This window comes from Sander vitreus, chromosome 21 (assembly GCF_031162955.1).
Source record: "Sander vitreus isolate 19-12246 chromosome 21, sanVit1, whole genome shotgun sequence".
Lineage (NCBI taxonomy): Eukaryota > Metazoa > Chordata > Actinopteri > Perciformes > Percidae > Sander > Sander vitreus.
In genome coordinates, this window is record NC_135875.1 from 21,247,853 (window position 1) to 21,274,579 (window position 26,727).

Sequence of the window (26,727 nt, forward strand, 5' to 3'; positions counted from 1 at the left end):
ATAGAATGACTTAATCAACAGACAAAAATAGGTGAAACTAGCTGCACCTCAACCAGCTACAGACTGCTACAGACAGTACTGCTACTTACACATTGATGCTTAGTGATAATAATTCAATAATAATATATGCATACTCATAGGGGGCATCATTCAACATTACGAGTACTTTAAGATCATTTTACTAATAACACTTGATTACTTTTACGTGCCACTTTCAATGCAGCACTTACATTATATAGGTTTTCTCATGAGGCAGTATTGCTACATTTACGTCCTCTAGACATGTTTTAAGACAAATACAAATCTGTTTTAGTTAATAATTTGTGTCTGATACGGTTTTTCTACAGTTATGTTAGTTCAAGTTAAATGTTCTTAAAAGTATATCTACTCCTCCTCCTCTCCCAGTAATTAGAGGAGTCTTTCCCTTTTATCATACCAAAAAACACACCTGCTGGTGCACTCGCTTGTTTGTGTACTGCATATTACTATGTCAAGTTAATTTTCAATGTCACTGAAGTTTCAAATGTCTGTGTATGTTTTGTCAGGTTCCGGATCCTGTGCAGTAAGATCATCAACCACGGGATGTTTGACCATATTGTGTTGGTCATCATCTTCCTCAACTGCATCACTATCGCCATGGAGAGGCCTCACATTACCACCGTTGTAAGTCTCAGAACACGTTTAAGAGTACCAACATGCACACAATTCACTACACACTATGTAACTATTTTTTCTGTAAAGTTAGAGTCGGTGAAAAGATCCAACTCAAGTGTGTTGCCTTCACAGTCTTCAATGACAACCATAGAAAGAAGTGGAGAAAAAGGAAAGACAGGTTGAATGACGGGTAGTCAGGCAAAGAAGCGTATATATAGACACAGCCTTTTCTGAAACGTCTGTGTTGGTAAAAACAAACAAAAAAAAAGTACCTGTCAGCAAGTCCAACCTTGATGACTGTTCAAACAAACACGCCTTCGCCCAAAACAGAATTACTACTGTAGTTTGCTCTCCGCAGATAAAAGCTGTGGGACACTTTGTAAGCAGGGAACCACTCCTGTTTGACTGTGAGCCAGTAGCTGTGGGTAATGTGTGCTATACCCATGTATCTACTGCACTGCATCATCAACACCATCCCCTCCTTAGCTAATGCACCAGCTCTTCAAATAGAGGAGGGCTGGATGAATGCCTTGCAGCAACGCCCGCACACACACACTAACTCTGTGTCCTTTCCTACTTCCAGCAATAGCAGCAGAACACAGCTCAGCCATTCCATGCATAAACACAATAATTATCACTTTGATTTCACTGAGCGAGGTGTTCCGTGGATGGGCCTAATTGCAGTTCGGTCTCGCTGGAACGCTCCGTTCGGCTTTTTCTGCTCCAGAAACACGGAGGAGACAGTTCCGTTGTAATTGATTCAATTATCTGTCGGCTGGTGTACGTGGCTAATGTCCAGGAAAGGAGATGTTCAACAAATGGAGGCCGCCCCACAGGCAGCCCAATCTAATCAGGGCAGAGAGATCACACACACATATCATATCTAGATGGGATGATGTTTTTGCCTCACTCCTCTGGCGCGCGCGCACACACACACACACACACACACACACACACACACACACACACGTCAGAAAGCAGTATTTTCGCATGTTCTTCAAATATTTGTCAGCTTCCTGCTGTGGCCAATATGTCTGGTCTGCGCCCTGAGGTCATTGCTGAAATGAGATGGAAATGTATGATGCAGCACGCAGCCCGAAACAAGAGAATGATCATTACAGTTTTAATCTCATTTGCCGCCGTTGGTCATTGCACGATGCTACGTATTTGTTTACCTGTGTGGATTGTTTTGAATTAATGAAGCCGATTGTGAATTGATTTCCACTCGCTGATTCTGTTTTGGCTGTGTGTAACAAGCGGATATGTTTGATTTATCAATCCGCTGCTTCTCTTTTTAAGTCTGCTTTACATCACCCATTTTACCAGCCCGACAGAAAAGACACATTATATTCTTTAACTAGACATGCAGTCATTTCGTCAATTTAGTTAAAGCGATAAAGTGTCTTAGTCACAACATTTTAGTATGGAATGCAGGCTGAGTAATTAGTTTATTGTCCTGGAAGTTATGTCACACACTTTGGATTTGGCTTGCAGTCCATTGCTGTTTTGGTTTGGTGCCGGAGGTTGCCTGGATACTGTTACTGTTGCTCAGTGGAAATGATTTATGGTGATTATACCACCTATTATGATTTATTATTTCTAATTGAGCTAGGGGACAATACATCACTGTCTAGAGTTCTAAATGGAATTATATCGGCATCAATTGTATAAAACACAATCAATCTTAAGTTTGCTGCAGCCACGTCATCAGCTCCAGACAGCGTTAAGATAGAGAGATGGCGTCAGTGCTACACACTGGAACTGTGATGAAAGCTTTCCAGGATGAGTTGGTTGACTTTTCTTTCCTGCTGCTCAGGAATACAGGAGATGTTTGTAATTGCATAATTGAGTGATGCATTAAGCAAGATTGTTATGTAATATTTAGGGCTGTCAGCATTAACGCGTTAATCGCGATGCAATTAATGGCCTCCTATGGCGCCATTTTGATGCTACAAAGCGATCACCCGATGTTAGCATCCCATTGACTGCTATTCATTTTGACGTCACTTTGACAGCGAATAACTTCACATCTGAAGCGTTTAAAGACTCTATTTGTCCATTGTTTATTTCTAAAGAAACACGATAATGTATAAAAGGCTCCGTTACCTTGTATCTCACGTTATGGCTCTGTAGCAGACGTTTTTGTAAAAGTAGGCTAACGATTGTGTCATAACCACGCGACTTACTGTCGCATAGTAGAGGAATTACCGTATAGTACAGGAGAAGCACGCAGGCAGTTTCGACTTACATTAGCTGTTTACGTTTAATTACTAATGTTAACTAGCATTTTAGTTAGCAATAATTAGCCTGTGTCCATGTTATCTCCTTACATATACCTACGCTCTCCGTCTCTGCAAGATTGGGAATGATTGCGATTTCTCTTGGCACAGCTACCAGAAGACTTCCAACTTTCAGACAGGTTGCTCACGTCACATTTACGTCGTCTCTCTCAGTTGGAGGCTGCGCAGTAACGCTCAGCACTTCTAATGGCCTTCACTGGTCTCTGTCCAGAGCAACGGGATCTGTTGGTCCATTCTTATATACTGTCTATGGTTGCAGGCTGCAGGCATGATGGAGAAACACAGCAGCAATAACTCTGAATGGAGCTTTTTACTTTCCAAAACTCCCGGGCGGCTCGTAGACAAGTCGAAAGCCATATGCACGTTGTGTAAAGCCGAATTAAAATATCACCGAAGCACGTCAAGCTTGAGCTACCACCTACGGAGCTAAGCACAGTAGTACAGTTAACGTGATGCTACCCACTAGCATGCTACCCACTCAGGCAAAGCAGTATTTTGGAGAGTGCTACTTGCCGACCTGTGGATGAAACCAAATCCCAAAAAATTACTACAGCTCTTGCAAAACGGGTGGCAACTAACTGCAGACCTGTCAGCATCGTAGAGGACTCGGGTCTTAAAGACGTACTACGGTTGCCGTGTTCTGACCTGTCTCGTTGCCGTCGAGGGGGACAGTAGTTTCACCATACACAGCCTGTATGACCCGGAGAAAGCAGCCACACTGGAACTGCTGCAAGGTGCTGCAAACGCTGTCTCATTAACCGGTGATCACTGGACGTCAGTGAGTAATCAACATTATTTAGGAGTTACTAAACACTATATTGACTCTAGTAAGGATAGGGATTTTTAGTTTTTTAGTTAGGTACTTGGAGGAATTGTGCAATAATGACAGATTCACACATTTTTCTTTTGTTTACAGTAAATAAATAATTACAAATCTTAAAATCAAGTTCATAAAGTAACTTTCTTTGCATTCATTTGATTCCTAATCAAGATACACTGGTAAGAATTGCTTTCCTAGTAATATTGCATTGCTGCACAGTGATCTACTAAATTATTGAATGATTACAAAATGAATTACAGAATGTTGAGCTCCCTAAAACTTGGAGAGACTGTAGCCTACCTTTCTCCAGCATGGGGCTGCCGGTGTGCAGTAGATTACCTACTGGAAGTGTTAAAAATTAGGTACTGTTTTTACTAGCTTGTAACTAGGCAGTCATTGCTGTTCTCCGCCAAATATGTTCAGCATTACTAACGTTACTTCAAACCAGGCCGAGCAAGAAGGAGCTGCTCAGGCTGATGGCTTGTGGTTGTCAGTTGTGGTCAGGCACACTGGAAACAGGCGTTGAACTGCGAACAGCACCACCACCATTCAAGATAAGGAATGAGAGGGAGACAAGAGGTGTTAACTGTACTCCTTTTGAGGGAGCTGTGGATTATTGTCAACGTCTGTTTTGTTTAATCTTAGTCTTCTTTTTATTTATCTTTTTATTCATTCCAGTTTGCCAAATTTTAAGTATACCTAGTAGGTAAGCCTTATAAAACTAACTTTCTGTCATATTTGCTGAAACTGACCCTATGTTCGAGTAGAACTACATGAAGCAGGTCATTTAAAAATAAATCCGGCTCCTCTGGCACCACCTACAGCCTGTAGTGCGATATGCAAAAATCCACAGCTCCCTGTTAAGATGCACCAATCAGGGCCAGGAGTTGTGTCTAACTGCATGTCAATCACTGCTCATGCACACGCATTCATTCTCCCTTGTCGGGGGAGGGGCTTAGGAGACCATTTTGGGCTTAAGCGGAAAGGGGGGAGGGACTGAGAAGTTATCAATGTTTAAATTTTTTGGCGAAGTCCTGGATCTTCACAATCCCACCTACAGCACCTTTAACGTTACATATGGAAAAACCTAAGTTGATTCTGTGCTTAATTTGGATGGATAACTTTAGTTAGCTAAAACGGCTAACAACAGCTTGCATGCTGTATTTCAGCTAACAAACCGTATTTAGCCTGCTAGAGAGCAAATTCTGTTTCTTAAACATTGTTTTAATTTGATCATTTAGTTCATTTCAGTGGCCCAAAATAGAAGTACACCTATGGAAAAAAGTAAACTTAAGTAGATACCTTGCTTCATTTTGTAGGCTAGCTAAAATGGCAACAGCTTAATGACATGAAGTATTTCAGCTAGCAAGCTAATATACTGCATTTTTGTACATCTCCAGAGCTAAAGTTAACAGCTCATTAGAGACAATTTTTAATTTGGTCTTTTAAAAAATTAAATCATATATTTTTTTTAAATTTGCGTAGCCTTAACATAGTTAATACTGTGCCTCATTTTTGCAGGCTAGCAAGCTTACACTACAGTCATTTACATTAAATTTGTTTAGCTAGCAAGGTATATGTTCACTTTAACAGTGAAAACGCACCGGGCGCGTATGCGTCGTGTATAGCCCTGTCCCTCGTTCTGCCCTCCTCCCTCTGCCTGTTGCACACCTGAGCGTAATCAGTGCCCAGATAGAGTGGGGGAGGTGATAAGAAGGCAGAGAGTGACTTTTTTCGCCACAAGCAGGTTTGTGTTTCCCAACCTCCATGCACACTTAGGTGCTGGAGTTTTGTTATTTTAGTTTATTGTATTAGTTTGGGCTGGAGATTACCGGTAGTTCAGTTATTCGTCTCTCTTTTGTTTGCTCTAGAATTAGTTTACCCTTTTTAGATAATTTAGGCGAGACGCGGGGAGCGACGGCCCATTGCGTGGTTGGTCCAGCGTCTTCCCATCTTTTGTTCTTTTTGGCCAAGGTCTCCAGTCCCTTTTGTTTCTCTTTGTTTGCTACTTTTGAGAATATTTTTGCATTATTTAATAAAGCTTGTTGGTTAATTGTTAACCTTGTGTCTGGCATCCTTTTTTTATATATGTTGCATCCTCCAATCCCTTTTGAGCCTTGGTTTATTTCTTTAACTGGAGGCTGTAACTGTGACGCCGAAACGACCACTGCATGAACAGGCAGATTGGGTATCATGGGCGCCAAAATTAAAATAGCTGCGCTATTAGGCTATACGCAACGCTTACGCGCCCGGTGTGTTTTCACTGTTGACTTATAGTAGGCTACATACCCATATATATGTGCATATATGTTTTCACGAATGGGATCGCCCCGCTTCCCAGAATTGCACGCTAGTGGGCTCTCTACCAGTTTGTCTCCACTGACCACTGACAAGCAGAGAAAACAGTCTCTGCCCTCCTACAACCGCGATAGCTGCAGCTGATTGGACGAACGCGTCACGTGGGGCTGGCTGCTCCCAAATTTCAAAACTGATCATAATGGCCGCTTGTTCTGAATACGATCTCATATTTCACGAAAATAGTTCCCCGAAACGTGTTTCTGAAAACATTTTAAGTGAGAAATAGGCCATGCAGATGCTGAATCTGTCTTCATTTCGGATCAACTCCAAGGTCAGTTTAAAATATTTTCGTCAGCTTTTGAGAGGAGCCGAGCCGGCTGCTCCTTATTTGCATGAAGTCGGTTGGATTCAACTTCATGCAAATTAGGAGAGTACGACTCAACGTCACCGCTTGTCCAAAGTCCCTGCAACGCTACCAGAATGCATTGCACGGCTACTCTCATAGAAATGAATGGGAAGTGGGGAGCTAAGTTCTCAGATAACATAGTTTATTCAATTTTTGCAATTTTCCAATTAGTTTGACCAAATATAAGCATACATGCAAAGGGTAACTTCAAGTTTGTGTTGATTCATTATTGCATGCTTGCTAGGAAACAGCTATTTAGTATACATGCAAATATTTGGCTAGCAAGGTATATTTGTGTAACCTGCCACAGCTAAAGTTAGCAGCATGTAGGCTACAGCTGCATAATTATACACAGCTAAATCTCTAGCCTTTTGCCAGAATGTGATTGGCCTGACAGCACATTGAGGCAAACTGTTGACCTGGTGAATTCATGTCTCATTAAGGCATACAACATGAATTTTCCCCTCTATCTCTCTCTATCCCTCCTCCTACACTGTACCTTCTCTTGCCCATGCCTGTTCATTCCTAATGAATGAAAGTAAAACTCGTTTACTGAAATGGCTGCTGTCAAGTCTGGAATTTATCAACTCTCAACGCCAGTATTCCCAGTGATGTCATGCCTGACATTCCCATAGACGCTGCAGGACTGCCATCTTTGTGTGGGTGTGTGTGTGTGTGAGTTTGTGTTCCTCGGAGCATGGGTGATGGTAGTTGGAGGCCGTGGGAAAGGCAGCCACCTACACCCGCTCACACGCACGCACACACATCCAGTACATAGACAGTCAGTGGCAGCTAGGATTTTGAGGGGAAGTAGAGTAAATAAGCAGTCGGCGAAGGGGTCTTATTCTTTCTAGCTTGCTTGTTTTCTCTCCCCAGTCCTTGTTTAGCTCAGTAAATAGGATCTCATTCTCCCCTGTGTTTCACACACACACACACACACACACACACACACACACACACACACAATTGAGCCATGCTGCGTTAAGCATCAGGGAAGCATGGACTGCAGTAATGTTCATATAGATGGAGATCTAGCTCAATCCTGATGGTACTGTCTTGCGTGCATGCTCACAAAATGACGGTGCTTGTTTTCGGAATTGACTGTTTATCTCTGATAAAAATAAAATAAAGGACAGGCTTGTTTCATTAGAAAACTGCCAATTTCAGCCTAAAAATCTTGTTTCTCAACACATCTGAAGCGTTTCACCAAGTGTTCCACAGGTGATATAATGCTACTTGTTCCCAATGCAATTCATTCAATTTGGGAAAAACAAATTTCCTTACACTTGTCTTTTTTCACCAGTAAAAGGATACTTAAGATTGAAGACCCAAAGATTAGATGCCTTGTTTAAATTTTCCTGCAGTGCTAATAAACAGTAAACTTTATAATTGCCCGCCAGCCATAATTAGTGACTGCAACAGGGATGTTTGTACAGAGATGTTTTTAGATAATGTGTGAGGAAAATAGCTCCTTCATACATTATTCAGGTCCATTTCGAAGCAGACAAAGAACAAACTCAGTAGAAAAACATGCTTAAAACAAAAATGTGAATTGCAAATCCTTAGAACTGTTAGCATGTGCCTCAACTCAACCAGGTCTCTCTTCCTTCTTGAATGCAGGAGCGGATCTTCCTAAAACTGTCCAACTACATCTTCACAGCGATCTTTGTGGCTGAGATGACTATAAAGGTGAGTTCCACTGACACATTAGTTTGTATAACCTGTCTGTGAGAGTCCTCTTGGCTTACTTACTAAAGTCCAGTCCACCTTTTGTGAAAGCCTTTGGTCATTTTAGCCATTATGTGATGGGATGCTACATACGCATTCTCATGAATGGGTTTGTATGATTGATGATTGATTGCGACTTTTGCACAACAATTTGCATGATAACTTACGAAATTGTGCCGACCCCCAACCCCTTACAAGTTAGGTTTAGGGGTCTTTACAGTTAAGCTGAGCCGACAAAAGCTGACTGTGAACCAGGTAACGGTCAACGTGAAGTTGCGGACGTTTCAGTGTACGTTACAGTTAAGTTTAGGCACCAAAACGACTAGTTAGGGTTAGGGTTACCCTCGGGACACGAACACCCGTTTTCGTGGGTGAAAGTCTTGTGTCTTCCCCTTAAGTTCTTCCGGGACACTAACTCCACTCCCCCGCTAGAAAGCCCTGTGTTTTAGGACCCAACCCTTTCTCCCTACGCGGATCTTCTTGGTCTTAAACAGCGGCAGTCAATTTGGGGCATACAGTAATAAATACGTAGAATACATACGAATTACAGTGCATTACTTTTCGTAGATATATGTGCTAATGGTACATGTAACTTGCATGCTATGACCTGTGCCTGCCAATTGTTATCGCTTTAAAGGTACATCACTGTTCTTACTGAGTTGACATCAGGTCATATGCCACAAAATATTTGGTAGCTCAGGAATCTTTGTTACCATACGCCATCGTCTGTCTCCAGCTTTGAAAGAAACAAGATGAAACATATGTGTTCTTTCACAATGTACACGTTTTGCATAAGATGGAGAAACCCGCAACCAGACTCCAAAAAAACGGCTCAGACACAAAAGCTGCAGAGAAAATAGAGTCTGCCTGATATCCACTTGCACTGTAAGCCCCAAAAAATACAAATGACAACAGAGTTAAGAGGGAGGAAAGGGAGAGGAAGGGAAGGAAGCGAATGAGAGATTGAAACTCAAACAGACAGTGAGCACACACAGTCACACACACACACGCACACGCACGCGCACACGCACACACACACACACACACACAGTGCTGAGTGCTGTTTCATAATGCTAAGCGGAGGATTGTCTCGCCAGTATTTAAATGGACCAGCTTTGAATGGAGGTCCGTGCAGGCGTGGGCAGGAGCAAGCGGAGGCAGAGGGGAGGAAAGTTCACTGGTGTCACTCATTCAATTCATTTGTCTCTATTTTTGGTCCCAATGTGATTGCTGGGATCACAAACGTAGGGCCTGCACACACAGAGGTCTGGTTGTATCATTTAACTTTCAATTAATCTCTTTAAGTGTAGTGCAAAGTTGTAAAATGTACCCATATTTAACATAAAGGCCAAGATTAGAGGATGGTTTTTTCTTCTTTTCTTCTGCTTACAACTTCCAAGATTTATCTTGTGTCCCTTTTAAATGGGATCCAACTCCTAGTTTGGGAACCACTGAACTCAACTGCATTACTGTATAGTTAAAACTAACTACACCTAAACCAGCAACAACAGTGAAATGCCACTCGCACTGATACATCAATATAAATACTAATGTTATCATAGTATATCACAGGGGGCATTTTTTCTGCAGAACCAGTACTTTTACATTGGATACTTTAAGTATATTTTCCTGATATTACTTGTAGTGATCGCCGCTTTTTGGTCCTACACGTCCTGCGTCACAGACACCCCCCCAGTCCGCCTCGATAATTACGCCGGCAATAGCAAACTAAGATGGCGCTGACACTCACCCGTGGAAGAGGCTGAGTCCAATGAGTGGCTCCGTAGCTTGCCAGCCCTTGGCAACAAGTAAAAGGTCCCGTTTTTCTTTAGCCTCGTTCTAAGCGGATTACTCATCTTCCTTTCTTCCTCTGTGATTCTACCGGAAAACCCCAACCCCACGCTCACAGCTGTACAGTCTCCGGAAAGACGTCAGAGTATTGGCCGTAGCCGGAGGTAACTCCACTAAGGATGCAAACAAAGATTATCGACTAAAAGCAAGAGGCTTCACTACGTTGGTTTTAAAGGTAAAAGGTACACTCCCCTACACGCGGGGAGTGTACTCATGCTGAAAGCAGGATGTGTAATGGAGTACGTTGTTATATTGGTACTGCTCTGATTATGTTTTCCACCACTGGTTAAAGTCCAAGCAGAATGTTATATTAGAATATGCAGCTGTTACATTATTGAAATGAATGTAGCAAAGTAAAAAGTACAATATTTCCATCTTAAATGTAGTGTAGTAGAAGTATAATGTAGCATTAAATGGAAATACTTGATACTCAATTTTGTTGGGTATAACAATTGCATTCACTTTGCTCCAATCCTGACGTCAGCAAAGTGAAAAGAAGTAGAAGTAGAAGCTGTCTGGACTGTCACAGAGATCTGTTTTTGTTCATTAAAGTATAATTTCAGTATTTTTCAACCTGTACCTTATTTTCCCATGCATTTGTGTCTTAGTGACTAATGTGAACAAAACTCTTTAAAATTGGTCCATGGATGTTGGGTACCACTGCCATTACCGTAACACTGAGCTGTAGCATAACTAGTCTCAACTTCAGCGCTGTCCGTATCTAAAGGTAACGTCTGTGAAAGCTGCGCGAAGTGTAGCCCGACATTTCCTTTAGACACCACAAAGCTGCTCTGTCCTTACTCAAAAACAAACTCTCCCCCCGGGAACTCTCCCCCCGGGAACTCCTCTCAACTCAAGACACACACGGAAATCCCGCACTATATATTCATTCATTGTTCCACACCTCTGTCACCTCGCGAGATTTCAGAACGAGATGTCACCGTCTTACCATAATGTAGTCATACACTTATTATAACAATCTGAGCCTGTCAGTGTGAAAAACAGCAAACGGTGAACATTTGCCCTATAGGATTACATTGCAGCCCTATTCTGAAATACTGAAGTTCGATGACGCCCATTCATATACACAGTACATACTGTTATGCATTGATTAGCATCAACTAATGTAAATTATCTTCTATCCATGTCCCTCTGTCTCTCTTGCTCTCTCATCTCTTCAGTTACATTAGGTGTTAAGGAATGCATTAAGCGAAAATAGCTGCCGTGGCCTGATTTAATAAGTTTCAGCTACAAGCAAAAAAACAAGTCAGCCAGTCTCTATTATTTTCGGGAATGCAAATTTCTTTATGGGCAGAATAAATGATGAGTGGACCTATAGAACTAGAAATGAGCTTTGGAAAAGCTTTTATTATCTCGGCTGCCAAGTTCCAAGTAAATAATCGCTCCACAAATTTAATTAGCTGTGCATATCGGACATTAAGCAATGACTCATAATTAAAACCAAACAAAAGATGGCTTGATAACAAACAAATCTGCGAATGCGCTGACAAAAACATTGACGTATCATTTTATGCCACTTATTTTGAGTTGATATTTCACTTGAAACGGAGTCCATCTATATTGGTACTGCAGCAGTTTACCCTTTGCGTTATCTACTATGTCAGTGACATACAGTAACTACACTGTGCTATATGTTCATGCAACATGCCTCTATGTCCTATTTGTGTCCAGATTGTAGCTCTGGGCTGGTGTTTCGGGAACAAGGCCTACCTGAGGAGCAGCTGGAACATTCTGGATGGGATGTTAGTGATGATCTCTGTTATCGACATCCTGGTGTCGCTCATCTCCAATTCCGGTACCAAGATTCTGGGCATGCTCAGAGTGCTGAGGCTGCTGAGGACCCTGAGGCCGCTACGGTAAGTGGCTCTCTCTCCCAGGGATGCCGAAATGTATAGACAAACAAACACACTGAGAAAACAGACAACCACCCCTAAACTGTTGATAGGAATTATAAAAGAAAGTCTTAATATACAATACTTCTACAAGAACTTGGACATATTTTGTGGGTGATAGTAAAAGGCCAGAACTATATATATATATATATATATATATATATATATATATATATATATATATATATATATATATATATATATATATATATATATATATATATTTGACACAAAGATGGAGGTGGAAAAAACTGAGCTTTTTTCCCAGCTCTGACAAGTACCACCTTCTGGAGCTTTTGGGAGATTTGAGAGAGTTTTTGTGTGTGTGTGTGTGTGTGTGTGTGTGTGTGTGTGTGTGTGTGTGTGTGTGTGTGTCTCTCTGTGTGTTATGTTGTTATGTCAGCGTGTACACAATTGCATAGTTATGTTTATTTGAGAGGAACTAAGGCGGAAATCACCAATTTGGAGACTATTTGTGCTTAGATCTCCAGTGTGTTTGGGTGCAGAGGGAAATCAAGAATGTCTGTCGTTGCCAGGGCTCAAAATGAACTTTTTTTTCACCATCGTCCCAAACCTTCCCGTAATATGATTTAAACCATCCCAAGGTAAGTGCTGGCTGCCCTAATTATAATTATAATAATATATATATAATAATAATAATAATAATAATAATAATATCAATAATAGTTATTATAATAATAATAATAAATTACAGTTTTTCCAAAAGTCAAAATAGCTAAATAAAAGTGATGCTTGGAATTAAATAAAACACCATGGCAATTATTAAACTATAAATTAGCTCGCATTTTATTTAAAAAATAATAATCGTCATAATTATAATAATGCATTGCATTTATCACTTCTCATAACACAAATTGATTAAGGTCTTACCAAGCTGGACATGCAGTGTGCCATATTATGCAACCCTTCTATAATGCAGAATCTCTGCTATACCATCAAGTAAATTATTTAGTGTGTTCTTCATATCATGCCTATTACCCTTGCGATGTTTTCCTATTTTCCTCATATTGGGATACACATTCGTTCTGACTTCCACAGAATGTATGGAATAAATATATACAGTACAAAAAAAAACCCACATTTCACTCTAAATGTAGCTTTCTCTCCCACAGACAGCACTTTCTCTCAACTGAATCTCAATTATTGATTGAGAAAGCCAGCCCAGTTTTTCATTTGTGCTGCCCATAGGTGCTGCCTGAGCAAGCACAGCCCACTCTGACTTGTTTGAAATTGGTTGACCAATCCCAACAGAGTGGGCCAGCTGACCAATCGGAGCAGACTGGGCTTTTCAGGAAGGCGGGCCAAGAGCTCAGACAGACATAATGTGTTTTTTGACCATCAAAGCATGTAAACCTATTCTAGTAGACCCCAAGAGTACAAATATGACGCTGAAAAAGGATAATAGGGGCTCTTTAAGTTAGAGCCCTGGTCTTTGCAAAATATCAGACAGGGTCTTCACGTGTGTGCACTCCTTAGTGCTTAGTTTTAGCCTCACTGTGTGTTCCTGTGTGTGCCATTTTCATGTGTGAGACGTCATGCTTGACTTGGCTTACAGCCGCATGCTTGGTGTCCCATCTCGTGAAGGGGAGCTCTCGAGGCCTCGCCCTCTCTTTAATATGTATCACGGTTCTCAGCAAGAGCACAAAAATCAAATATTCATTTTCTTCCAGCAAAATTGACCCAATAAACATCACTGATCTTTTCTGTCTTCTTTTTGCTTCTATAACTTCCACCTCTGACATGAAAGTGAACTCTTTTGCCGAGACTTATTTCGCTCTCCGTGCCTTCAAACTGTTTGTTTCGTCTTTGACTTCATACTGTAACATTTGTGTGTGAACTAGACAGTTAACATGAAAGTGCTTCAAATTATGTTTGTGTGTATTGTGCATACTATGCATACGCATGTCTTTTTTATGAACATTCATCTTTCTGTTACACAAGAGGACTCAAGTCCCTGCCATGTGCACGTGGTAATCAGTTGGCTCAAATCAGACCAGATCGATTGGCCCTGAGTGAAATGACGCGTTGTGTTTTGATCTGCTTTGTGCTATGTTGACGCTCAAGAATACTGCAACAGAATTTTATAAACAAGCAATGATCGATGAGTGGTAATTGTTAGTCTTAGCAGGACAGATGTTAATTCCAGTTTATTACTATTGGGTCTCTTTTTCCATGTTTGGGATATGATTGTTTATGCATTAAACCTCGTTAATTGTTGACATTTGGGAACGCTGCAACATTGCTCACAGGTCTCACAGGGTGAGGAACACAGGCAGTCAGACAATCATACAGGCTTTAAACAAAATCCCATATTTAGCCAAAGTGAATGGTAAAAGGTAGGATTGGGCATCGAGAACCGATTCCTACTTGGAATCGTTTCAAAAATTACGATTCCAGTAGAATCGTTTCTTTATTGGAATCGTTTGGAGGATTTGGTTTCAAATCCGATCATCGCTTCCCAATTTAACATGCGCAAGTTTTGGTTTCCGAAGCGGCCAGGCGCTTGTTGTGTTGCAGCCATGGAGCTCAGTAAGTAGAGCTCTAGTGTGGCTTTATTTTACATTGAAAAAGCCCTGTAAAACTGTAAACCACCATTGAATCGAAATAAAACTTTTTTTCATTTGTGAAAATAGGCATGTGACCCGCTTCAACTCCACCCCTCAAAGAATCGGAATCGAGAATCGATAAGAACCGGAATCGAAAGGAAGAATCGGAATTGGAATCAGAGTTGTTAAAATCCAAGCGATGCCCAACCCTAGTAAAATGATTACCCAAATGTCCGCTTTAAACGTCCATCAATGTTTACAGACTCACTTCCTGGTTCCAGTTACGGCGACCGTTTGCTCGTCACATTGCGACTGATCATATGACAGTTAAGTTTAGCAGTCTTTACAGTTAAATATAGCCGAGAAAAGGCTACTGGGAGCACGGTACAGGGCCCCATAACGGGACCGCTATGACAGCGGCCGTTACAAAATGGTCTCCTAAGCATGAGCAGTGATTGACACACAGTTAGACACCACCCCCTGGCCCTGATTGGTGCATCTGAACAGGGAATGGTGGATTTTTGCAAATCGCACTACAGGCTGTAGGTGGTGCCAGAGGAGCCGGATTTATTTTTAAATGACCTGCTTCTTGTAGTTCTTCTCGAACATAGGGTCAGTTTCAGCAAATATGACAGAAAGTTAGTTTTATAAGTCTGACCTACTGCACCTTTAAGTTGAGCCGACAAAGGGGGCCGTCATGCAGCGACAATCGTTTAGTTTAGGCACCAAAAAAAATGAGTTAAGGTTAGAAAAAAGATTGTGGTTTAGGTTAAAACTGTGGTGCCATTAAGTAGTACTCCCGGGACACGAACACTCGTTTCCTGGGTGAAAGTTTGGTGTTTCCCCCTTAACTTCTTCATGAACTCCGCTCCCCCGCTAGAAAGCCCGGAAAGTGTTTCAGGACCCACCCATCCACCTGACCTCCTCCCTACGCAAATCTTTGCGTGCTTTTACAGCAGCAATGAATGTGGTGCATACAATAATAAGTACATGGAATACATACAAATTACAGTACGTTAGTTTTTGTGGCTATACTGTATGTACGAATGGTTCATGAGAACTGCCAGCATAGGTAAACATACAAGTGAGTGGGATGAGGGCCTTTTGAAATGCTATAACAGCAGCAGACAGTATGGCAGCAGGCATGGTAGCAAAAGATTAAGCAGATACTTCATACAACATACTTATATGGTCTGGTTTCCACTGTGGTGCATGCTTACTGCAGTTAAAAAGAGGGCATGTTTCCAATGAAGTGTTAATGTCACATTAAATAGTGCATTTGGAGCTTTCTAATTAGATGTGGTGCAACTGAGCACTTGAAAAGAGTACCTGATTCTTACAGCTGTTAAATCCTCTTATTTTATTCCCAGAGGGCAGCAAGGCTGGGGCTGTATTAATGTCAAGTAGGGAAGGTTTTATAGTCAGATTAGAACATGTGTAGCAAATACAGGCGGAAATTGGACACATTTTAAGTTCGGGGGGAGGTATTCTCGAGAGCAAAGGGCAACCATTCCTCTAGGGAGTGATGTCTTCACTGTGAGAAAAATGCAAAATGGCAGATAGAAATGGGATTGAGACGATCGTATGAAGGGAAGCATAAAGTGGAGAAAAGTGGAGAAACGGGAGAGGATGGAGATAAAGAGAAAGAGACAGAGGAACAGGCTGAGCATGGTCGCTTTGCTCTCTCCTCCGCTGAGGCTGCAGATGAGTAACACGAAAGCAATACTGTAAAATCTTTTTTTATGGTTGTTATTAACTTTCAATCCAAAAGGCGGAGCACAGCATTAAAAGCTATAGCATATTAAGATATTAATGTGCTGCTGTGGGTATACTATACTGTATGTGTACGGCACGTACTGAAAACCCTGTTAGAGATAATTCAGTCTGGTCAACACAGTGGAATTAGTGCTTGGGTTCCATTAAAGCCATGTTTCAGTTAAAATAATGAATAAACATTCCTTTGGGTAACATTTGTTGAGCTGATGTACAAGTGCTTCTGCCAAACTCAACAATACAAACTTAATCTATTTATTAAAAAGGTTGGATCTGTTTGTTAGTTACCTAAGATGTAGTCTCACATTGCCAGACCTTCCTCCACAGCGCTGCAGAGGAGGGTCTGGCTAGTCAACACAACATGGGAGAAACGGGATGGGAGGAAAACGTGCTCTTGTTTATTGGCTTTTATTTAAATTAATCACAATCGTCTTGGGTTAGTGGTTAGGGTTAGGGTTAGGGGTTAGGGTTTGGCGTAGGAAAAGTTATCTCGATGGCTTCCTCCACTTGGTCTGACGACTGAGCAGTTAATTGGAAGCCAAAGGCAGATGCACTGGCCGGCGCACGTCACTTGCAGCTCTCCTTTCCTGCATTTCCCACACTTAATTATTGAATAAATTTAATAATTATTAATTTGCATAATCATGCTTGTAGGCTTTTTAATCTGTTTTTTTTTTTTTTATTGCAGAGGGTTAGGGTAATTAAGCGCAGGACAGAGCAACGGTGCCTCGGCAAAATAGCCTCTGGAAGGAACTTGTTTTGGTGGAACGTATACGTTCAAAAGTTGTTTTAGTGGTGAAACAGAAAACTGATTGGACAGATAGTCTAGCTAGCTGTCTGCATTCACCCTGCAGAGATCTGAGGAGCAGTTAACCATAGTCTTCATACATCAACAGAGTTTAGAACGCCAACACAAAGAAAGCGTAAGGTGAGGGACATCCTGCCGAAATGAGGGACATCCGACGGAATTTCCGCCGGCATGGAAATGAAACATCGTCGATATAGACTTCCTAAGATGTGTACGCTGGTGACTTGGACACTGGTGGCAAAAAAAAAGATATAAAATATTCTGCACACAAATGGCCAATTTGGAAATGTGTACGAAGTATGCTACAGAATGAGGACACCATCTTATACAAAACATCTTATAGCTACGATCTGAAGATCTAAACACAATAAGGACACAAAAGTACCGTACTGTGCATTAGAGCTACGACTAAGCCCAAAAAAATCAGGTCAGACCCTTCGTGAACCTGCATAGTCTCTGTCCAAATCCGAACCACGGCAGCAGTTTTGAACCTTGCTTTTTGCGTGTAAGATGAATAGATATCCAGAAGATGGCGGTCAACACACAGCACTGCACAGGTTATACATTATATATGACATTACATAGACTATTAGGTCTGCAAAAGACGGAAAAAAAACTTGGGCGAACCCGACCCGATTGAAGGTTTGGGCAGAGAATGAAAGCTCTACTGTGCATAACCACATCTGCGCAGACATGTAGTTGCAGTTTAGGCAGGTCGTTGTTTTCCTGAAAGAGTGTGGACATTACTGGGACATCTTCTCCCTTAAGTTTTCGCCGGCTAAATTAGGAAAAACAGAAAAGCGTATCTTAGGAAGATGCATAGTTGAAAAAAATGTGTCAGTCATTCAAAAAAAAGAAAGAAAGTCTATAATGGCTATAATATCTGTCGCATGAGTTACATTTTCATGGGTAAAACCTTACAGTTAAAAAAAAACCCGGTTTTCTCAAAAGCTTTCTAAATTGTGCCTGTTCAAACACACCACAAGGCAGACGTCGCTTTTCATCCTGCTTCTGTGTAAATTTTGTTATCAGCTTGTTGTCAATCCAGTTTGATTTGTGGCAGACCCTCGCTGGCTGTTTGAATTAAACATAAGCTTGTCTGTGTTTACCCCTCTGGCAGTGCATTGCACTTGGGGTTCACACTGGCAGCAGCATCAGCACATTGCTACATGTGTTTGTCTAAGTGTAATTGCAGCAGAATAAAATGACAGATTCCTTTAGGTTTGAACATTGGTTAAAACTCAACAAAATAAATATTTTTAGACATTTAAACTGTGGAAATGTGACATATTACCTTTTAAAATAGGGCCCAACATATTAAAATACTATATTACCTATAAGTTAGTTAGGTAACACTTTACTTGAAGGTATCTACATAAGAGTGACATGACACTGTCATGAACACATGACACAGTCATGACACATGAACCCTAACCCTAACCATAACCTTAACTTGTCATGACAAAAAACGAATGACCCTTACTAAAAGAAGCGTTATGTCATAAACGTTTATGACTTGTTTATAATGTTTATGACACATTCATGACAGTGTCATGTCACTCTTATGTAAATACCTTCAAGTAAAGTGTAACCATTAGTTATGTATGTTAAACATAGTAAGCTTCCAGTCCCAAGGGACTCGTCTTAACCACTGAACGTAATTTCTAGGAGACAGGGTTAGAAAAACAATGAACTTAGTTCAAGATGTGACATTGTATGGACTTTACTATAAAAGCTGCAGTGCAGTAAGTAGTAGAACAGTGATACATTGGTGTTGTCTCTGTACTTGGTATTTGAAATGAAATGAAACAATCATTTTGAGTTTAAAGTACCAGTTTTTAGCACTAATTTGAGGGTGTCCACATCATATATAAACCAAGCGAAAAGTGTATGAATGAAATAATTTGTCCGTGTGTGTGTGTGTGTGTGTGTGTGTGTGTGTGTGTGTGCGCAGCTCTCTGTTGCTGTTCATTTCTCATTAAAGATATTAATGACAGCATTACTATGCACAAGAGAGGGCCCTTAGGGGTGCACGGGCATGTGTGCGTGTGTGTGTGTGTGTGTGTGTGTGTGTGTGTGTGTGTGTACGCGTGCGCGTATGCGTGTGACAGAATGATGCATCAGCTTTGTTTAACAGGATACACACACACACACACACACACACACACACACACACACCTGTCATTCAACAAGCCCATAAGCGGAACTGAGGGCCAGTCTCAGGGAAGGCCCAGAGGTCTGTACCCTGTGTCACCAGCGAACAACACCTGCACTTCATCGACAACTCAGCCACAGCCTAGAAACCCCTCCCCACCGCCGCCTATCCATTAATTGTACCCGCCACACGCCCAGGCTTCATTTCAGGCAGACTGATTGTGATGTTTGTGACATCAGGGCTGGCCAACAGGTTTGTTTATTGATAAATCCTCTCTGAGGCTAGCCCCCTGTCACCTCAGCCAGTAGGCTCGTTGTAAATGTAAATGTAGTGTAAATGGACTGTATTTATATAGCTCATTTATAGTCTTAACGACTACTTGAAGTGCTTTTACATAGCACTGGAACCATTCACCATTCATACACTGTAGCTGAGGCTGCCATACAAGGTGCCACCTGCTCATCAGATAAACATTCACACACATTTACACACCGATGGCGCAGCATCGGGAGCAATTCGGGGTTCAGTGTCTCGCCCAAGGACACTTCGACATGGGAATGCAGGGCCAGGGATCGAACCACCAACCACTCCGATTGGTAGGCGACTACCACCTGAGCCTCGCCTGCAAAATGAATGGGAGCAGCAGTGGGCAGTGACAAAAATCCACAGTCGGTCAGTTTCCAGGCGATCTGTTGCTGATGTTAATATACATCAGACTGTAGATGATCTGTAATCTGCATTAAGTCGGATTTAGTCCCTCTGGCTACTAAACGTCACCATCAGACACACAACATGTGTTCTGTACAGAATAAGCCTTTAAATCAGACAAATAGCAATCAAAATCTCTCCAATTCAAAACGATTAAAAAGTTCATATAAAGCATCAGTGTTTAGCTAAGAGCCAGGCGTTTCCTATCATGCCCTGGGTCTTGCAGTTGGTGGAGATTTTACCGTTGCCCACGCGTGCGTGACGTCAGATGTAATCATCTCAAGGTTTGTGCGCTGGCTCACCAGTGTGTACGCTGTGGTGTTTGGTGTTTTAAGCCCCCAATGTCGTCTTCCAGGCAGCGCTGCATGGAAGGCACTAACGTTAGGGTTAAGGTTAGGGTTAGGTGGCTTGCAGTCGACGGTCGCACGCTGCCTTGAAGTCGACGGTAGGGGCTTAAAACACCATCAGGCGCACGCTGTTTGACCATCATTCCTCCTATGTAACAGTGCTGACGATGGCCAATTAAGTCATGAGAAGAATTACCATTCTTCAAGATGTTTAGATTATGTTTGTGTGACACCTGAACTCATTGGCTTACAGTTTACATTAGCACGCCGCTCATTTACCGTCGGGTTGCAAGAACATTGAGTGGTAGTGTGTGACAGCTGGAGAAGAAATACAGCTGCTGGTTGAGAAAGTGGAGAGAAATGTACACAGCAATGTGGAGCGAGAAAGAAAGTTTCGACAAAAAAAATTCAGAAAATAACACCTGCCTCATTTTTTATTCCCTCTGTATCCCTGCTACCTACCAGCCCTGCTCTCCTCCCTCTGTCCCCTATTTCTATCTCCCTGTGTCTCTTAATTACACCTAGTGTTTGCACTGTGGGAACACGCCTGCCGCTTATTTCCCGACTTGTTGTTCTCCTGCCCCGGTGCGAGCGGCATGCTGGTGGAGGAGAGAGACGGGTGGTGCACGTGGGCAGGTGTTGTGCGTTGCGGCAGACTCCTTCCCGTTCCTATGTACAGCACACAAAACAAGGACACGCTGCAAAAGCACTTTGAAATTATGCAGAGAGGTACATTAGAAGAAGCGAGGACTAACTTTTCTCCCTCGGGCTCCCTCCATCCAGCTCCTCCTAATCCTCCTTTTTTTTCTCCGTGTCATATGCAAATATACTTTATGGAGAGGAGCCTATCGCAGTGTTTGTCCTTCACGAAGCGCATCATTGGAGTGCATTGACTTCCAATTAGATGCTTGTCTCTCCTTCGTTCCCCTCCTTAATACGCCTTTTTACTTCAGCATATTTGTCAGAGTAGAGCTTTAAAGAAGAACATGATGTAAAGAGGTAGAGAGGTTAGCCTGTGATCCGATAGCCTGGCTCCGCCCTCCTACGTACTTCAGCTCAATTTTCATTTTCCTTCAGTACGTCGTCTGGGTTTGCGGTATATTCGCGGTTCAGCGAACAGAGGGAGTGGCTGAGGACGATGACGTTTGAGTTGTAGTTCAGTAACGGCGGCGGAGAGAGACGCGAGCGAAGCCATTCGGTCCGTTGTGGCAACGCTGCCAAATATCCAGAAGTTAAAGCCCGAGCAAGAACAATCTTTGCTGAGTTTTGTTGGTGGCCGTGATGTTGTGGCCCTCCTCCCCACGGGGTTTGGGAAAAGTTTGATTTTCCAGCTCGCTCCGTTAGTGATGAAGGAGTTGGCTAAGGCGAACGCTAGCGATGCTAAGCCGACGTCACGACCAAACGTTGGCGATTGCTTATGGCAGATCCAGAGTGGCTCTGGGAAGATCCAATAGTTTTGAACTTCAACAGAGTACCCGCCTTCAAGGAAGTTAACACTTGGCAATGGAGAGAGGCCAGACTCTCTGGACCAATGAAATGTACCAGAGTCTGGTAGGACCAAGCTAGTGATCCGACGGACTGAGCTGTAAACCATGTGTTTCTGTTAGGGTTCGACCTATACTGGTTCATCAGGGCCGATATCAATACCGATTATTTGTAGTTGATGTAACCGATAAGGGACATTTGGAACCGATATGCATTTACTGTGAAAATTAAAATATTTTAGTCAAAAGTAACATTTTGGAATGTTACAAACTCCAGCACGAAAGTTAGTTTAAATGCTTCAGGCAAGTATGTAATAAAACTAAAACATTAAACATTATACAAAGTCAAAAAAAAAGAAATCAATACAAAAATAGCATCCTGAAGTCTAAACATGCTTATAGTTTTTATGCAAGTCGCAAGTATCGCAGTTTTCAATAATTAACTTTATCTGTCGGTAAAATAAAACATTGATACAGTTAATCTGCCAATTGCCAAATAGCGGCCCAGATAATCAGCCAGGCCGATTATTGGTCAATCCCTAGTTTCTGTCCTCGATTGACTCTGCAAACTCACTGACTTCCCCAACATGTTGCACTTATATTCATTCTCTTCTCAAGCTAGTTCTTCTTTCTTTTTGTAACTTTGTAAAATCTTAATTGTTTAGAGAGACATTATATTAGATTGGATTAGATTAAAGTGAGAAACGTCACTGCTACAGCAGCAAATAGAAGACACTCACAGACATACAGAATATACAAGAACTAATAAATAGGATAGACTACGAGAACCACTATTCCAAAAATATACACAGGAAACGAATGTACAATTGTATATACAAGTGGTGAATAAAAATGCACAACCTACTTAAATAGTATTTATAAAAGATGTAAACAAACCTATGTTTGTGCAAGTTGCACTATAGTTCAGTATTGTGATGTATATGAGTCTTAGCTTATCTCAGTGTGTAAGTATTAAAACATTTGGTTAAGATTGAGATATTTACATAAGAGTGACATGACACTGTCATGAACTGTCCACAAGTCATAAACATTAATGACATAACACTCTTGTCAGTAAGTGTCATTCGTTTTTTTGTCATGACAAGTTATGGTTAGGGTTAGGGTTCATGTGTTCATGACAGTGTCACCTGTTCATGACAGTGTCATGTCACTCTTATGTAGATACCTTCAAGTAAAGTGTTACCAAACATGTTATTGCATGTGGTAGGAATGACTTGGGAGCCTCTGTTGGACCAGTGTGGGGTCGATTAAACACGAGGGATGACGTGCACACTAATGGAAGGATGACAAGTTGATTAACTGAGATCAGGAGCAAACACGTATTCCATTGAACAAATAATGAAAACACCTGGGAAACATCATAATTAGCTAGAATGAGATAGCAAAAAGATGGATTCAATAAACAGCTGCAACTGATCATTGCCGTGTTTTGCATCTCTATTTCACTCTAAAGAGATGTCACAATCGCTTAAATAGACGGGTGAACTCGTCTCATGACAAAAACACTAAAACTGGACTCCGATGCCTGCCCTTGCTGAGGAATCCAATGGAAATGTGTTCTCATACCAGCACAGCTGCATCAGTCCTAAAAGCAGACGCATGAAGATGCAGCTCTTGAACACTAGTACCCTCCATAGCTCCCCAGTGGTACTGCACCCCAGCATGGGTTTCAATAGAATATAAAAGTGCAAAGGGATGAGGTGTAGCCATCGGCTCGTTATTCTCTGATCAGGGCTATTGATCAGTGGCCTCGGTCGGCCCTGGCCTTTTATTATCTCATGTCTTTTCTTAATGTACTATTGACTTTTCCTTCACTCAACATGTCTGCTCAGGGGAAAAACATACAAGGCAGACAAAGACTAACAGGCAAAGGCAGAGTAGATTATCACCTTGACAGCCTGTGTAGCATTGTTTTTCATCTTTAGGCCTTTTCCATCTATCAAGTCATATTGGCTTTGGTGTGTGTGCGTGCGTGCGTGCGTGCATGCGTGCGTGCGTGCGTGCGTGTGTGTGTGTGTGCATGCGCTGTTGCATCTGTGTGCTCATGCATGTACATCTGTGTTTTCTGCATGAAAGCCTATGCAGATGGGTGTGTGCGCATCGGCAGGTTTTGCGTTGTGTGTCTGTGTGTGTGTGTGTGTGTGTGTTTCACTCTGTTGGAGAAGCTCAGCTGCAGTGCATTGCTGTGCCGGGTGCCATGCTAATCAAACATCCTCATCAGTCCATTGGCTTAATTAGATGTGTCTGTTTCCTTGACGGCAGAAATGAACGAGGCAGAAAAGAGGAGTTAAATAGAGAAAAAGAGCAGGAGTGAATCAAAGTTGTCTTTAAGCCAACAAGTGTTTTGGCTTTAAAAATTCTGTAAAGAAAGAAAAATGAGAAAAGGGGTTACTGACTGCAGTAAACAAGGGAAATCAAGATACAAAGAAAGTGTGTATAAGTGTGTGTGTGTGCGCTGACAGGGTGAGGGCCTGGGGATTGGAGGGGGGAGGTTGGAACGCTGCAGGCATCCCTTCTCCATCTGGTATGAGCTGTATTGTAAGTGACCTCAGAGTTCCCTGCACAAGCACATACAGTATATCAGAGATGGGGACTCGTGTTTGAGCCTCGGGCTCGAGATACACTTAAGTCGTACACACAGTGACTTGAGACTTGACTTGAGACCAAACTTCATACAAGGCCCAAACCAAAGAAGCACCGAATGCAAAATATGTGGACTCTAGCTCAAAGACTTGAGACTTGACTCGGACTCTAGCTCAGAGACTTGTGAGCATCTGTGACACATACACATCCAGGCAGCACACAAACGTTTACATGTCCTGTTATCTGCTGTGTTTCAGTGTGATCAGCAGAGCCCCGGGGCTGAAGCTGGTGGTGGAGACTCTGATGTCGTCGCTGAAGCCCATCGGCAACATCGTGGTCATCTGCTGCGCCTTCTTCATTATCTTTGGCATCCTGGGAGTACAGGTGAGAGGGGAGGGTGAGGAGAGAGGGGAGGATATACGGACAGAAACAATGAGAAAAACATGTCAGATGACATCTTTAGATTAAAAAGTACAATATTTCTCTCAGAAATGTGGCGGAGTAGAAGTAGAAAGTGGCATGAAAAGAAAAGACTCAAGTAAATTACAAGTACTTCAAATGTGTACTTAAGTACAGTACTTGAGTAAATGTACTTAGTTACATTCCACCACTGGAAATAAGCGTGCCAATTTAATTGTATGAATCCTGTGGAAGTATACTATATAGGAGACATTTCTGAAACCAAACTTACCACAGCAGAATCACTGAGTTTGATGAATGAGTTTTCTGTCGAGGTTCACTGTAAAATAAAGGGCAAGTCTGTGTTTTTTCTTCGCAGCTCTTCAAGGGGAAGTTCTTTGTTTGCGTGGGAGACGATGTAAAGAACATCACCAACAAGTCAAGCTGTTTGCAGGCCAACAACAAATGGGTCAGACACAAGTACAACTTTGACAACCTGGGACAGGTGAGGCCTCAGGAAGGTCCCGATTTCTGATCAATAAATGCAACAAACAAGTCTTTGTTGAGCTGCTTTAAAGCTATGGTGCGTAGTTTCTGCCGCCTCCATGAGGAATTCTAAGTAATGATGAGAAAACTGTTGGCGCGTCCACGTGATACAAGCCTTCCGTGATTGCGCACCACCACCACCCCCCCAACACCCCCCACACCCCCCTCCTCCACGCAGTTGCTAGTAGCCAAGGAGGACACGGAGGATTCAAAACACATGATGGACTCTTCAGAAGAGGTCATTATCTTCACACGAGTTTCTGCGCGGGAAAGTGCCCGGATGCCACAATCTTCTGAAAATAGTCATACTGAGAAATACAGAGAGAGTTGTGTGGAGCTGATAGTCTTAATTAGCTTTGTAGCAACTCATTTGGCAACGGCTTGAATGTAACGGACGTTCATTAATATCAAAACGTTACGCACTAAAGCTTTAACATGACATTTTTGCGGGCCTTTTAGTGTCAAATGTATTTCTATATCACCCCTTGTTCCACCTCTCTGTCTCAGGCCTTGATGTCTCTGTTTGTTCTGGCGTCCAAAGACGGCTGGGTGGATATTATGTACGACGGACTAGATGCTGTAGGAGTCGATCAACAGGTAAATATATTCATACCCTCACGCGGAAACACACATGTAAAAATATATCATCAAAGATATGATATACACTGAACAAAATTATAAACACAACACTTTTGTTTTTGCCCCCATTTTTCATTTTTCACGCACATATTAGAGTGGCCTTTTATTGTGGCCAGCCTAAGGAACACCTGTGCAATAATCACGCTGTCTAATCAGCATCTTGATATGTCACACCTGGGAGGTGGATGGATTGTCTCGGCAAAGGAGAAGTGCTCACTTACACAGACTTAGACAGATTTGCGAACAATATTTGAGAGAAATAGGCCTTTTGTGTACGTAGAAAAAGTCAGTTCAGTTCATGAAAAATGGGGGCAAAAACAAAAGTGTTGCGTTAATAATTTTGTTCACTATAATTCCCTCGAAGCACAGGCAGACACAAGTTCTTGCTACTGGTTTATCTGAAGCATATTATAGTGGGGGGGTCTGGGTGTCCTCCCCCAGGGACGTTTTGAGCATCAACGACTTAATTTCCTGTATTGTATATTAGGGTTGTAAGAAAAACTCGATACACTTGAGTATCACGATTTTGCAATACTGTATCGATTTTCAAAAAGGAAATATCAATTTTATTTTTTATTTTTTTACGTTAAAAAATAAAGACAGTGGTTCACGTTTATGTTGTGTTCAAACCCCCAACGCTAGATGGCTATGCTGAGACACACCACTAGTGTCTACAGTGCCTAGCAGTGCCTGAATGTTTGCTAGAAGCTAACAATGTAGCTATGGC

General features: G+C 41.9%; 1 protein-coding gene across 1 annotated transcript in view; it reads left to right on the top strand.

The window, feature by feature from the left end:
- The window catches only part of cacna1g (calcium channel, voltage-dependent, T type, alpha 1G subunit), a 242,460-nt gene that overhangs the window by 152,554 nt on the left and 63,179 nt on the right, over positions 1 to 26,727 (top strand). The window contains exons 18-23 of the mRNA XM_078279988.1: positions 546 to 663; positions 8,099 to 8,167; positions 11,750 to 11,934; positions 24,674 to 24,800; positions 25,195 to 25,320; positions 25,869 to 25,958. Of these exons, the coding sequence (XP_078136114.1) occupies positions 546 to 663; positions 8,099 to 8,167; positions 11,750 to 11,934; positions 24,674 to 24,800; positions 25,195 to 25,320; positions 25,869 to 25,958 (715 nt within the window). The remainder of the gene's footprint in view (positions 1 to 545; positions 664 to 8,098; positions 8,168 to 11,749; positions 11,935 to 24,673; positions 24,801 to 25,194; positions 25,321 to 25,868; positions 25,959 to 26,727) is intronic.